This window comes from Tachyglossus aculeatus, chromosome 4 (genome assembly GCF_015852505.1).
Source record: "Tachyglossus aculeatus isolate mTacAcu1 chromosome 4, mTacAcu1.pri, whole genome shotgun sequence".
NCBI classification, from domain to species: Eukaryota; Metazoa; Chordata; class Mammalia; order Monotremata; family Tachyglossidae; genus Tachyglossus; species Tachyglossus aculeatus.
The window spans coordinates 46,914,071-46,926,130 of NC_052069.1; the positions used below are offsets into that span (position 1 = coordinate 46,914,071).

At 43.9% G+C, this 12,060-nt stretch overlaps 1 protein-coding gene across 4 annotated transcripts in view; it reads right to left on the minus strand.

Moving 5' to 3' along the window:
* The window catches only part of EVI5 (ecotropic viral integration site 5), a 307,843-nt gene that overhangs the window by 73,707 nt on the left and 222,076 nt on the right, over nt 1-12,060 (minus strand). For all 4 annotated transcript variants that reach the window (XM_038745027.1, XM_038745026.1, XM_038745029.1 and 1 more), the window contains one exon: nt 11,154-11,249. In XM_038745027.1, the coding sequence (XP_038600955.1) occupies nt 11,154-11,249 (96 nt within the window). The remainder of the gene's footprint in view (nt 1-11,153; nt 11,250-12,060) is intronic.

The window sequence follows — 12,060 nt, forward strand, 5'->3', positions numbered from 1 at the left end:
GCTGCAGCATAATGGTTGGGGGGGGGGGAGGAGAAATGGGAAAATGTCAGCAATTATAGTGACCCCAACACGTAGTGTACTCCCCAATCTCCTCCTTAATTCCTGAAACCTAAATCTTAAAGGCACTGGGGGGAAGGTAGGGACTTAGAGAGAGAGGAACGGTCATCCTCTTCATCCTTCTCTGACAGAAGGTCCACTAGGACAACACTGATAGACGTTTTAAAATGGGGCCCTCACCCCATTTTCAGAATAATAGCAATAGTGGCATGTGCCGTCTATATGCCGACTACTATTCTAAACACTGGAGTAACTACGAGATAATCAGATTGGATATATAGCCCCTATCCCCTATGAGGTTCAGTCTTAGAGGGGAAAAAAACACCTTATCCCCATTTTACAGCTGAAGAAACTGTGACACAGAGACACTAAGTGACTTGACCAGGGTCATACGGTGGGCAAGAGGCAGAGGTGGGATTAGAACTCAGGTCCCCGACTGCTAATCCTGTGTTTTTTCCACTAGGCCAAGAAGGACCAAAATAGGAGGGCAGACTCAGGGAGGAGATTTATGAATAGGTCTTCTTTTCCTTGAAAAATATCCCCCTCCTCCCAGGTGTCTATGATTTTCTTTTTCTTTCTCCCCTCCATGGACCTAGGAGAGGGGAATGGACAGACTGATGACAACTTTAGATGTTTGAGGGTCAAAAAAGGTGACTCGCAGGCTTAGTGCTAGATTCATTCATTCAGTAGTATTTACTGAGCGCTTACTGTGTGGACTAAGCGCTTGGAAAGTACAATTCGGCAACAGGTAGAGACAATCCCTACCCAACAACGGGTTCACAGTCTAGAAGAACCCACCTCTTGCCACATCCTGATGAATTTACAGTAAAGTGAGGCAGGGGAAGGCCGGGTATTATGTTTTCTATCATATTTTTCCAGAATCTAAGCAGGTGATATTTCCCTCACAGATGATGGAGTCTTCTTCCATCCGGAAAGACGCTTGAGCCTCGGTCTGAGGCTTCGGGATTGAGAATCTCCGTGGGGGAACTGATTGGAGTGCTAGCTCCTTGGCACTGTGGGCAGGGAACATGTCTACCAACTCTGTTACGCTGTACCCTCCCAAGCGCTTAGTAGAGTGCTCTGCACACAGTAAGTGCTCAATAAACATTATTGATTGATTGATGCAGCTTCATTTGCACTCTCTGACCCCTACCAGTAGCGGTTCCCCTGAGGCTGGGAGGGCACCACATAGCCAAGTGCCTGACAAGATTGTTTTTTAGGGGCAGGACCCATTTTTGAGTCAAAGAAACACAAGCCAGGGCTGAACCAGTGTTTGCCTTAGTAGTTTCCCCCCCCGCAACTGAGTATGACTGACTCTGCTTAGAAGCAGCGTGGTGGACTGGACAGGGAACAGACCTGGGAAGCAGAAGGTCATGGGTTCTAATCCCAGATCCAACATTTCACTTCTCTGGACCCAATCATTTCACTTCTCTGTGCCTCAGTTGCCTCGCCTGTACAATGGGGACTGTTAGCCCTATGTGGGACGGGGACTGTGTCCAACCCGACTGGCTTGTATTCATTCATTCATCCATTCAATCATTCAATCGTATTTACTGAGCGCTTACTGTGTGGAGAGCACTGTACTAAGCGCTTGGAAAGTATAATTTGGCAACAGATACAGTCCCTACCCAACAACGGGCTCACAATCTAGAAGGGGGAGACAGGCAACAAAACAAAACAAGTAGACAGGTGTCAAAACCATCAGAATAGATAAATAGGATTATAGATATGTACCCACCCTAGTGCTTAGTACAATGCCTGGCACGTGGTAAGCGCTTAATATCATTATTATTATTAGTCCCTGCAATTTTTATGGCATTTGTTAAGTACTTACTATGGGTCAGGCACTGTACAAGGCGCTGGGGTAGACACACGATCATTCATTCATTCAATCGTATTTATTGAGCGCTTACTGTACTAGCACTGTACTAGCCCTTGGGAGAGTACAATAATGAGAAGCAGTGTGGCTCAGTGGAAAGAGCCCAGGCTTTGGAGTCAGAGGTCAAGGGTTCAAATCCCACCTCCGCCAGTTGTCAGCTGTGTGACTTTGGGCAAGTCACTTAACTTTCCCCCTTCTAGACTGTGAGCCCACTGTTGGGTAGGGACTGCCTCTATATGTTGCCAACTTGTACTTCCCAAGCGCTTAGTACAGTGCTCTGCACACAGTAAGCGCTCAATAAATACGATTGATTGATTGATTCTCTGGGCCTCAGTTCCCTCAACTGTAAAATGGGGATGAAGACTGTGAGCCCCCCGTGGGACAACCTGATCACCTTGTAACCTCCCCAGTGCTTAGAACAATGCTTTGCACATAGTAAGCGCTTAATAAATGACATTATTATTATTATTACAATATAACAACAGACACATCCTGCCTACGACAATCTCACAGTCTAGAGGAGGAGACAGACACTAATATAAATAAGTAAATAAATCCAATGCACAATAATCCAATTGGACACAGTTCCTGTCCCACATGGGGCTCACAATCTTAATTCCCATTTTATAGATGAGGTAACTGAGGCCCAAAGAAGTGAAGTGACTTGCCCAAGGTCCCAGCAGAAAAGTGGCGGAGCCAGGATTCATTCATTCGCTCATTCAATCGTATTTATTGAGCGCTTACTGTGTGCAGAGCACGGTACTAAGCGCTTGGGAAGCATAAATCGGCAACCTGTAGAGACGGTCCCTACCCAACAATGGGCTCACAGTCCATCCACTAGGCTAAATTGCTTCTTCATCCACGTTGGCCTGGGCCTGAGTCTGTCTACCTCATCTACCTATTACTCTATTTATTTATTTATTTATTTTATTTGTACATATCTATTCTATTTATTTTATTTTGTTAGTATGTTTGGTTTTGTTCTCTGTCTCCCCCTTTAAGACTGTGAGCCCACTGTTGGGTAGGGACTGACTCTATATGTTGCCAATTTGTACTTCCCAAGTGCTTAGTACAGTGCTCTGCACATAGTAAGCGCTCAATAAATACGATTGATGATGATGATGATGATGAAATGCAGTTGAGGTGGTTATTCTTTTCCAAGAGAACTTCACCACTGATAGATGGCAGAGTCTCAACACGTAGAACCCAGGTCACCTGATTCCCAGAGCAGTGCTCTTTCCCTGATTGTTTTAAGGTGCTGGATTAAGGTTCCAGTCGCTTTGGGGGGCTATAACAATGTTTTGAAGCGATGTGGCCCAGTGGAGATCAATCAATCAATCAGTCGTATTTATTGAGCGCTTACTATGTGCAGAGCACTGTACTAAGCGCTTGGGAAGTACAAATTGGCAACATCTAGAGACAGTCCCTACCCAACAGTGGGCTCACAGTCTAAAAGGGGGAGACAGAGAACAAAACCAAACATACTAACAAAATAAAATAAATAGAATAGATATGTACAAGCAAAATAAATAAATAAATAGAGTAATAAATATGTACAAACATATATACATATATACAGGTGCTGTGGGGAAGGGAAGGAGGTAAGATGGGGGGGATGGAGAGGGGAATGAGGGGGAGAGGAAGGAAGGGGCTCAGTCTGGGAAGGCCTAGATCGTCTCTATATGTTGCCAACTTGGACTTCCCAAGCGCTTAGTACGGTGCTCTGCACACAGTAAGCATTCAATAAATATGATTGAATGAATGAGCCCCCCATCCCCCTCGCCTCACCTCCTTCCCCTCCCCACAGCACCTGTATGTATGTATGTATATATATACATATACATAGTATACATACATATACACACATACATATGTGTGTGTGTGTGTGTTTGAACGTATTTGTTACTCAGTTTATTTATTTATTTTATTTCTACATATTCTATTTATTTTATCTTGTTAATACGTTTTGTTTTGTTGTCTGTCTCCCCCCTTCTAGACTGTGAGCCTGCTGTTGGGTAGGGATCGTCTCTGTATGTTGCCAACTTGGACTTCCCAAGCGCTTAGTACAGTGCTCTGCACACAGTAAGTGCTCAATAAATACGAATGAATTAATGAATGAATGGAGAGCGGAAAACACTCAGATTTAATTCCAGCTCCCCCACTTGCCTGCTGGGTGACCCTGGACTCGACACTTCACTTCTCTTTCATTCCCTTAATCATATTTATTAAGTGCTTCCCATGTGCAAAGCACCGTACTAAGCACACAGTAATAAACAGTGAAAATCCTAGCCCCTAACGAGCTCACCGCCTAGATGCGGGGGAGACGAACATCAATACAAATAAGCAGACATCAATATAAATAAATGAAATTACAGATATAATAATAATGATAATAATAATAATGATGGCATTTATTAAGCGCTTACTATGTGCAAAGCACTGTTCTAAGCACTGGGGAGATTACAAGGAGATCAGGTTGTCCCACGGGGGGTCACAGTTTTAATCCCCATTTTTACAGATGACGCCCAGAGAAGTCAAGTGACTTGCCCAAAGTCATACAGCTGACAACTGGTGGAGCTGGAATTCGAACCCATGACCTCTGACTCCAAAGCCCGGGCTCTTTCCACTGAGCCACGCTGCTTCCCCGATATAAACAAAAGCACTGTGGGGCAGGGTGGTGGGGGAAGCGCACTGGGAGCGAGTCAGGGCGACGCAGAAGGGAATGGGAGATGGTAACTTGGCCTCAGTAACCTCATCTGTAAAATGGGGATTAAGACTTTGAGCCCAATGTTGGGACAGGGACTGTGTTCAACCTGATTAGCTGGTATCTACCCCAGCACTTGGTGCAATGCATGGGACAGAGTAAGCACCTAAACACCATTTAAAAAAAAAAACAAAAAAGCAGGGTACAAAACGAATATACCTACATAAATATATACATAATCTAAAGATATGAATAAGACGTAGTGGTGAACTGGGACTGTCTTGCCTAACCTTCATTCATTCATATTTATTGAGTGCTTACTGTATGCAGAGCACTGTACTGATCGCTTAAAAGAGTACAATAAAATAATAAACAGACACATTCCCTGCCCACAATGAGCTTACAGTCTAGAAGACGGTTCTACCATGCACTGGCCCTCAGCTGCTCCTGTCCAGACTCTAAATACTAAGAATATTGTAGATGCATTGTGGACAGGGAATGCGTCTGTTTGTTGTTATATTGTACTCTCCCAAGCGCTTAGCACAGTGCTTTGCACACAGTAAGCGCTCGATAAATACGACTGAATGAATCACCAAACTGGCAATGCTGAGGCCGCCAATCAAACCCTCATTTAAGAACTGGGAAACTTGCTTGATAATAATAATGGCATTTATTAAGCACTTACTACGTGCAAAGCACTGTTCTAAGCACTGGGGAGGTTACAAGGTGATCAGGTTGTCCCATGGGGGGCTTGCAGTCTTAATCCCCATTTTACAGATGAGGTAACTGAGGCACAGAGAAGTTAAGTGACTTGCCCAAAGTCACAGCTGACAATTGGTGGAGCCGGGATTTGAACCCATGACCTCCGACTCCAAAGCCCATGCTCTTTCCACTGAGCCACGCTGCTTCTCTTGATCAAAAACAATGGTGTGGCAGAGAAAGGACAAGATATGGAACCAAGTTGCCTGTAGGTCATTACTTATAGCAGAGATAAGTAAAAGCGACTGCATATGACTGAATGATAAATGTTCACTAGTTTTAATCACTATTTTATAACACAATAATTTTCCCAATATGTAATTCTGTGATAATTCAAAATAAAATCCAAAAATAGTTTTGTATATAGTCTTATTCCAAGAATAAAAAAAAAAATTTATGTTCCTAACTAGGAAACAGAATGATACACCTAATGTGACTTGGACTTTAAATGTGGGTTGTTTTTTGTTCTTTTTTTTTTTTTTCCATCAAATAAGCCAGGGCTCAGAGAAAACACGGTTTGGGCAGGAAACCTCAAGGGGAGAGATACATGGAGAGTGCCACATGGAATGGCAAAGATTGTAACATAGCTTATGTGAAAAAACAATATGAGGAGATTAGACAGTAATGGGAACAAGTTCCCATTATATCAAAAGAAATAGCATGAAACAAGCATGTGGCATTTGGAAGCCAGAAAGCTGAAGTAGGTATGTATTGCTTCTAGAAGAAAAGTTGTTTAGCTAGACAGAAACGAAATGCACAGGATGGGAAATGGAATCTCTAGAGTCATAATATGAAAGCTGTGATTTAACACCAAGATAGGGATATCGAGAATCGGGGAGACAATTTTAGTGCACCCTACAGCTTCAGAATGAAATATGGTATATCATATGGTAATATGAAATATGGTATTTCAGCTCCGCAACATTGCCAAGATCCGCCCTTTCCTCTCCATCCAAACCGCTACCCTGCTCGTTCAAGCTCTCATCCTATCCCGTCTGGACTACTGTATCCGCCTCCTCTCCGATCTCCCACCCTCTTGTCTCTACCCACCTCAATCCATACTTCAAGCCGCTGCCTGGATTGTCTTTGTCCAGAAACGCTCTGGGCATGTTACTCCCCTCCTCAAAAATCTCCAGTGGCTACCAATCAACCTATGCATCAGGCAGAAACTCCTCACCCTGGGCTTCCAGGCTGTCCATCCCCTCGCCCCCTCCTACCTCACCTCCCTTCTCTCTTTCTCCAGCCCAGCCCACACCCTCTGCTCCTCTGCCCCTAATCTCCTCACCGTGCCTCGTTCTTGCCTGTCCCGCCGTCAACCCCCGGCCCATGTCATCCCCCCGGCCTGGAATGCCCTCCCTCCCCGCATCCAGCAAGTTAGCTCTCTTCCTCCCTTCAAGGCCCTACTGAGAGCTCACCTCCTCCAGGAGGCCTTCCCAGACTGAGCCCCCTCCTTCCTCTCCCCCTCCTTCTCTTCTCCATCCCCCTATCTTACCTCCTTCCCTTCCCCACAGCACCTGTATCTATGTATATATGTTTGTACGTTTTTATTACTCTATTTATTTATTTTACTTGTAGATATCTATTCTATTTATTTTATTTTGTTAATATGTTTTGTTTTGTTCTCTGTCTTCCCCTTCTAGACTGTGAGACCACTGTTGGGTAGGAACCGTCTCTTTGTGTTGCCAACTTGTACTTCCCAAGCACTCTGCACACAGTAAGCGCTCAATAAATACGATTGATGATGATGGTATGAAATTTGGAAAGAAATCACATTAGAAAGAGAGAAATTTTTACCAAGATGAGCAATGTCAAACATTGCTCGAGAGCCCACTGTTGTGTAGGGACTGTCTCTATATGTTGCCAACTTGTACTTCCCAAGCTCTTAGTACAGTGCTCTGCACACAGTAAGCACTCAATAAATACGATTGACTGATTGATTGATTGAGTACAGAGTGAGTCTCTCTAGGCAATGGAGTGGCTAGTTAAGTCTGGAGGTAGTCTCCCCCCGACGTTGCCTCCTCAAAACCACTCTTCTTCCCTCCCTTACTTTCATCTTCAAACTGCTCACTCTCCGACAGTCTGGACCCCACTGCGTCCCTCCAACTATAGCCCCATGTCCTTCCTCCCATTTCTCTCCAAACTCCTCCAAAGAGTCAAATACCCCTCCTGCCTTTATTTCACCTCCTCCAATTTCCTTCCTAACTCCCTTACCACCCAGGTTTCCACATCATTCCACTGATGATCTCAGACGAGGGAAGTCTCAGTATCGCTACTTTTATAATGGCATTTATTAAGCGCTATGTGCCGAGCACTGTTCTAAGCGCTGGGGAGTTTACAAGGTGATCAGGCTGTCCCACGTGGGGCTCAGAGTCTTCATCCCCATTTTACAGATGAGGTAACTGAGGCACAGAGAAGTGAAGTGACTTGCCCAAAGTCACACAGCTAAAAATTGGTGGAGCCGCGATTTGAACCCATGACCTCTGACTCCAAAGCCTGGGCTCTTTCCACTTAGCCACGCTGCTTCTTTCCAAACCTAACAAACTTGATTCTGTCTTAACCCTCCCTGACCTCTCAGTGGCTTTACCCGTGGATCGCTCCCTTCCTCTGGAAAAAATAATTAATTGGGTTAATTAGTTAATTAAACAATTAATTCTCTCTAATTGGGTTAGACTCAACTCTGGCCAACCCCCTTCGGCCTTCTTTCTCTGTTGCCGACTCCTTAACACCTGGGGTCCCTCAAGGTTCAGTTCTGGGTTCCCTTCCCTTCTTAATCCATATACATACACTCCTTTAGGGAGTCCATCTGATCCCGTGGCTTTAATAATAATAATAATAATAATGGTATTTGTTAAGCGCCTACTGTGTGCCAAGCACTGTTCTAAGCGCTGGGGTAAGTACAAGGTAATCAGGTTGTCCTACATGGGGCTCACAGTCTTAATACCCATTTTCCAGATGAGGAAACTGAGGCGCAGAGAAGTTAAATGACTTGCCCATGGTCACACAGCAGACAAGTGGCACAGCTGGGCTTAGAACTCACATCCTCTGACTGCCAAGCCCATGCTATTGTCACTAGGCAATAATAATAATAATAATAATAATAATAATAATAATAATAATAATAATGATAGCAGCATTTATTAAGCGCTTACTATGTGCAAAGCACTGTTCTAAGCTCTGGGGAGGTTACAAGGCAATCAGGTTGTCCCACAGGGGGCTCACAGTCTTAATCCCCATTTTACAGATGAGGGAACTGAGGCACAGAGAAGTTAAGTGACTCGCCCAAAGTCACACAGCTGACAATTGGCAGAGCTGGGATTCGAACCCATGACCTCTGACTCAATCAATCAATCAATCGTATTTATTGAGCGCTTATTGTATGCAGAGCACTGTACTAAGCGCTTGGGAAGTACAAGTTGGCAACATATACAGACGGTCCCTACCCAACAGTGGGCTCACAGTCTAGAAGGGGGAGACAGAGAACAAAACAAAACATATTAACAAAATCATCATCATCAATCGTATTTATTGAGCGCTTACTAGGTGCAGAGCACTGTACTAAGCGCTTGGGAAGTACAAATTGGCAACACATAGAGACAGTCCCCACCCAACAGTGGGCTCACAGTCTAAAAGGGGGAGACAGAGAACAAAACCAAACATACCAACAAAATAAAATAAATAGAATAGATATGTACAAGTAAAATAAATAGAGTAATAAATCCGTACAAACATATATACATATATACAGGTGCTGTGGGGAAGGGAAGGAGATAAGGCAGGGGGGATGGAGAGGGGGAGGAGGGGGAGAAGCAAAGCCCGTGCTCTTTCCACTGAGTTACGCTGCTTCTCTGTTTGTCAAGCACTGTTCTAAACGCCCAGGGGACCCTAGTTGTTGGAATAGTGACACTGAAGAGCTCAAATTGTCCCCACCAAAGCCACCACTACCACAGCACAACCTGCCACCTCCTCCTCCTTCTGCCTGGCAGGGCAGCCAAGATCAACAGTTCCCACAGAGGCCCTGGCTTTCTAATGATAATAATGATGGTTTTGGTTATGGGCTTACTATGTTCCAGGCACTGTATTAAGCGCTGGGGTGGATACAAGTAAATCAAGTTGGACACCGTCCCTGTCCCATTTGGGGCTCACAGTATCAATCAGTGGAAAGAACCCAGGCTTGGAAGTCAGAGGTCGTGGGTTCTAATGCTGGCTCTGCCACTTGTTACCTGTGTGACTTTGGGCAAATCACTTTTTTTATTTTTGGCATTTGTTAAGCGCTTACTATGTGCAAAGCACTGTTCTATTACTCTACTTATATATTACTCTACTTATTTATTTATTTTACTTGTACATATCTATTCTATTTATTTTATTTTGTTAATATGTTTGGTTTTGTTCTCTGTCTCCCCCTTCTAGACTGTGAGCCCACTGTTGGGTAGGGACTGTCTCTATATGTTGCCAACTTGTACTTCCCAAGCACTTAGTACAGTGCTCTGCACACAGTAAGCGCTCAATAAATACGATTGATTGATTGATTGATTCTAAGCGCTGGGGGGATACAAGGCGATGAGGTTGTCCCACATGGGGCTCACAGTTTTAATCCCCATTTTATAGATGAGGGAACTGAGGCTCAGAAAAGTGAAGTGACTTGCCCAAGGCCACACAGCAGACATGTGGCGGAGCCAGGATTCGAACCCATGACCTCTGACTCCAAAGCCCGTGCTCTTTCCACTGAGCAATGCTGCTTCTCACTTCTCACAACTTCTCTGTGCCTCAGTTACCTCATCTGTAAAATGGGGATGACGACTGTGAGCCCCAAGTGGGACAACCTGATTACCTTGTATACCCCCAGTGCTTAGAACAGTGCTTGGCACATAGTAAGTGCTTAATAAATGCCATCATCATTATTATTATTATTTTAGACGAGGCAACTGAGGCCCAGAGAAGTGAAGTGACTTGCCCCCACGACGTCTGACTCTCAAGCCCGTGCTCTTGCCACTAGGCCTTACTGCTTCTCCCAGCACTTGTTAAGCACTTACTATGTGCCAAGCTCTGTACTAAGCACTGGGCTAGGTGCAAATTACTCAGGTTGGGCAGAGTCCTTGCCCCTCATGGGGCTCACAGTCTAAATAGGAGGGATTTCTGATTTACATAAATTGCAAAGCCCTGCTTTATAAGTGGGAGAGCTGCTGATAAAGGACAGGACATATTTGGATTCCACAATCAAACAAAGCAAAGGAGAAAAAGGGAAGAGGAGGAAATAAAAAGTATTAAGGGAGGAGGGAAGAAGGAAACAGTGGCACATTATATTAAAAACGTTACTGATATCTTCTAGTAGAGAGACAGACAATTATCTGGGACAGTCAATTCATTCATTCAATCGTATTTATTGAGCGCTTACTGTGTGCAGAGCACTGTACTAAGCACTTGGGAAGTACAAGTTGGCAACATATAGAGACAGTCCCTACCCAACAGTGGGCTCACAGTCAATGAGTTTGAGCGAGGTGAGGGCCACACAAATACAATTCATGACCCTAATACCTACCAATAAAATTGTGACATTTACCGTCTAAGGAATCCTTTGTGTGTGTTTTTAGCAAAAATATACAATGTCAAAACTACTCTTAAAAATTAGGCTAATAAACTTGATCCCGGGATTTTCATGGGGAAAGTAATATTAGATACGTTTTCACTTTTGCTGGACAGAGGTAGGCCAGTTGTGGCTCTCAGCCTATATTTTAACTACCCAAGACTTAGTACCTGGATTTCAAGTTCAGCAATATGCTGCCGTAATTCAGCCACTGCAGCAATGCTGTCTGCTTCCCGGAGTCTCACTGCCATCACTTCTTCCTTATTCTGTGGAGGAGGAGGAGGAGAAAAAAGTGAGGAAGAGAAAACTTAAATGGATACAGATATCATCCGGTGAACAGGCTACCTACCCGTAAACTTAATTTTCTGAAGGTTTGTTGCCACCTCAGCTCATCAGTTATCTGAGATCCGGGGCTGAGAGAGCTACACTGAGCTTTGAGAATAAATCAGCTGCTTCAATATGAAGGAGCCGAGGAAAGTGGCAGTCTTAATTTTGCCACAGCTTACCCACTGGTAGATAACTGAGAATCCACTTAATGATTGTTTATATTTAACATTCTCCCCACTTTGCCAGTAAGATTCTCAAGATCAGAGAGTTTTCCTTTTTAAACTCCCACAGGCTCATTTGAGTGTTTTGCACACAGTCATTTGAAAGGTAGTGATCTCTGTTCCACTTTGCTTAAATAGGATTCATGATCCATTTTTTTATTTATTTTACTTGTACATATCTATTCTATTTATTTTATTTTGTTAGTATGTTTGGTTTTGTTCTCTGTCTCCCCCTTTAAGACTGTGAGCCCACTGTTGGGTAGGGACTGTCTCTATATGCTGTCAATTTGTACTTCCCAAGCGCTTAGTACAGTGCTCTGCACACAGTAAGTGCTCAATAAATACGATTGATGATGATGGTGATGATCCATGGTATTTACAGAGTGCTTACTATGTGCAGAGCACTGTAGTATGTGCATGGTAGAGTATAATATAATCGAGTTGGCAGGCTCTTTTTCTGATTCCCAATTTTTACCTTCCTCATTACAACCAAATTGACTTCCAGGGAGAAGATCCATTCATAAATTCT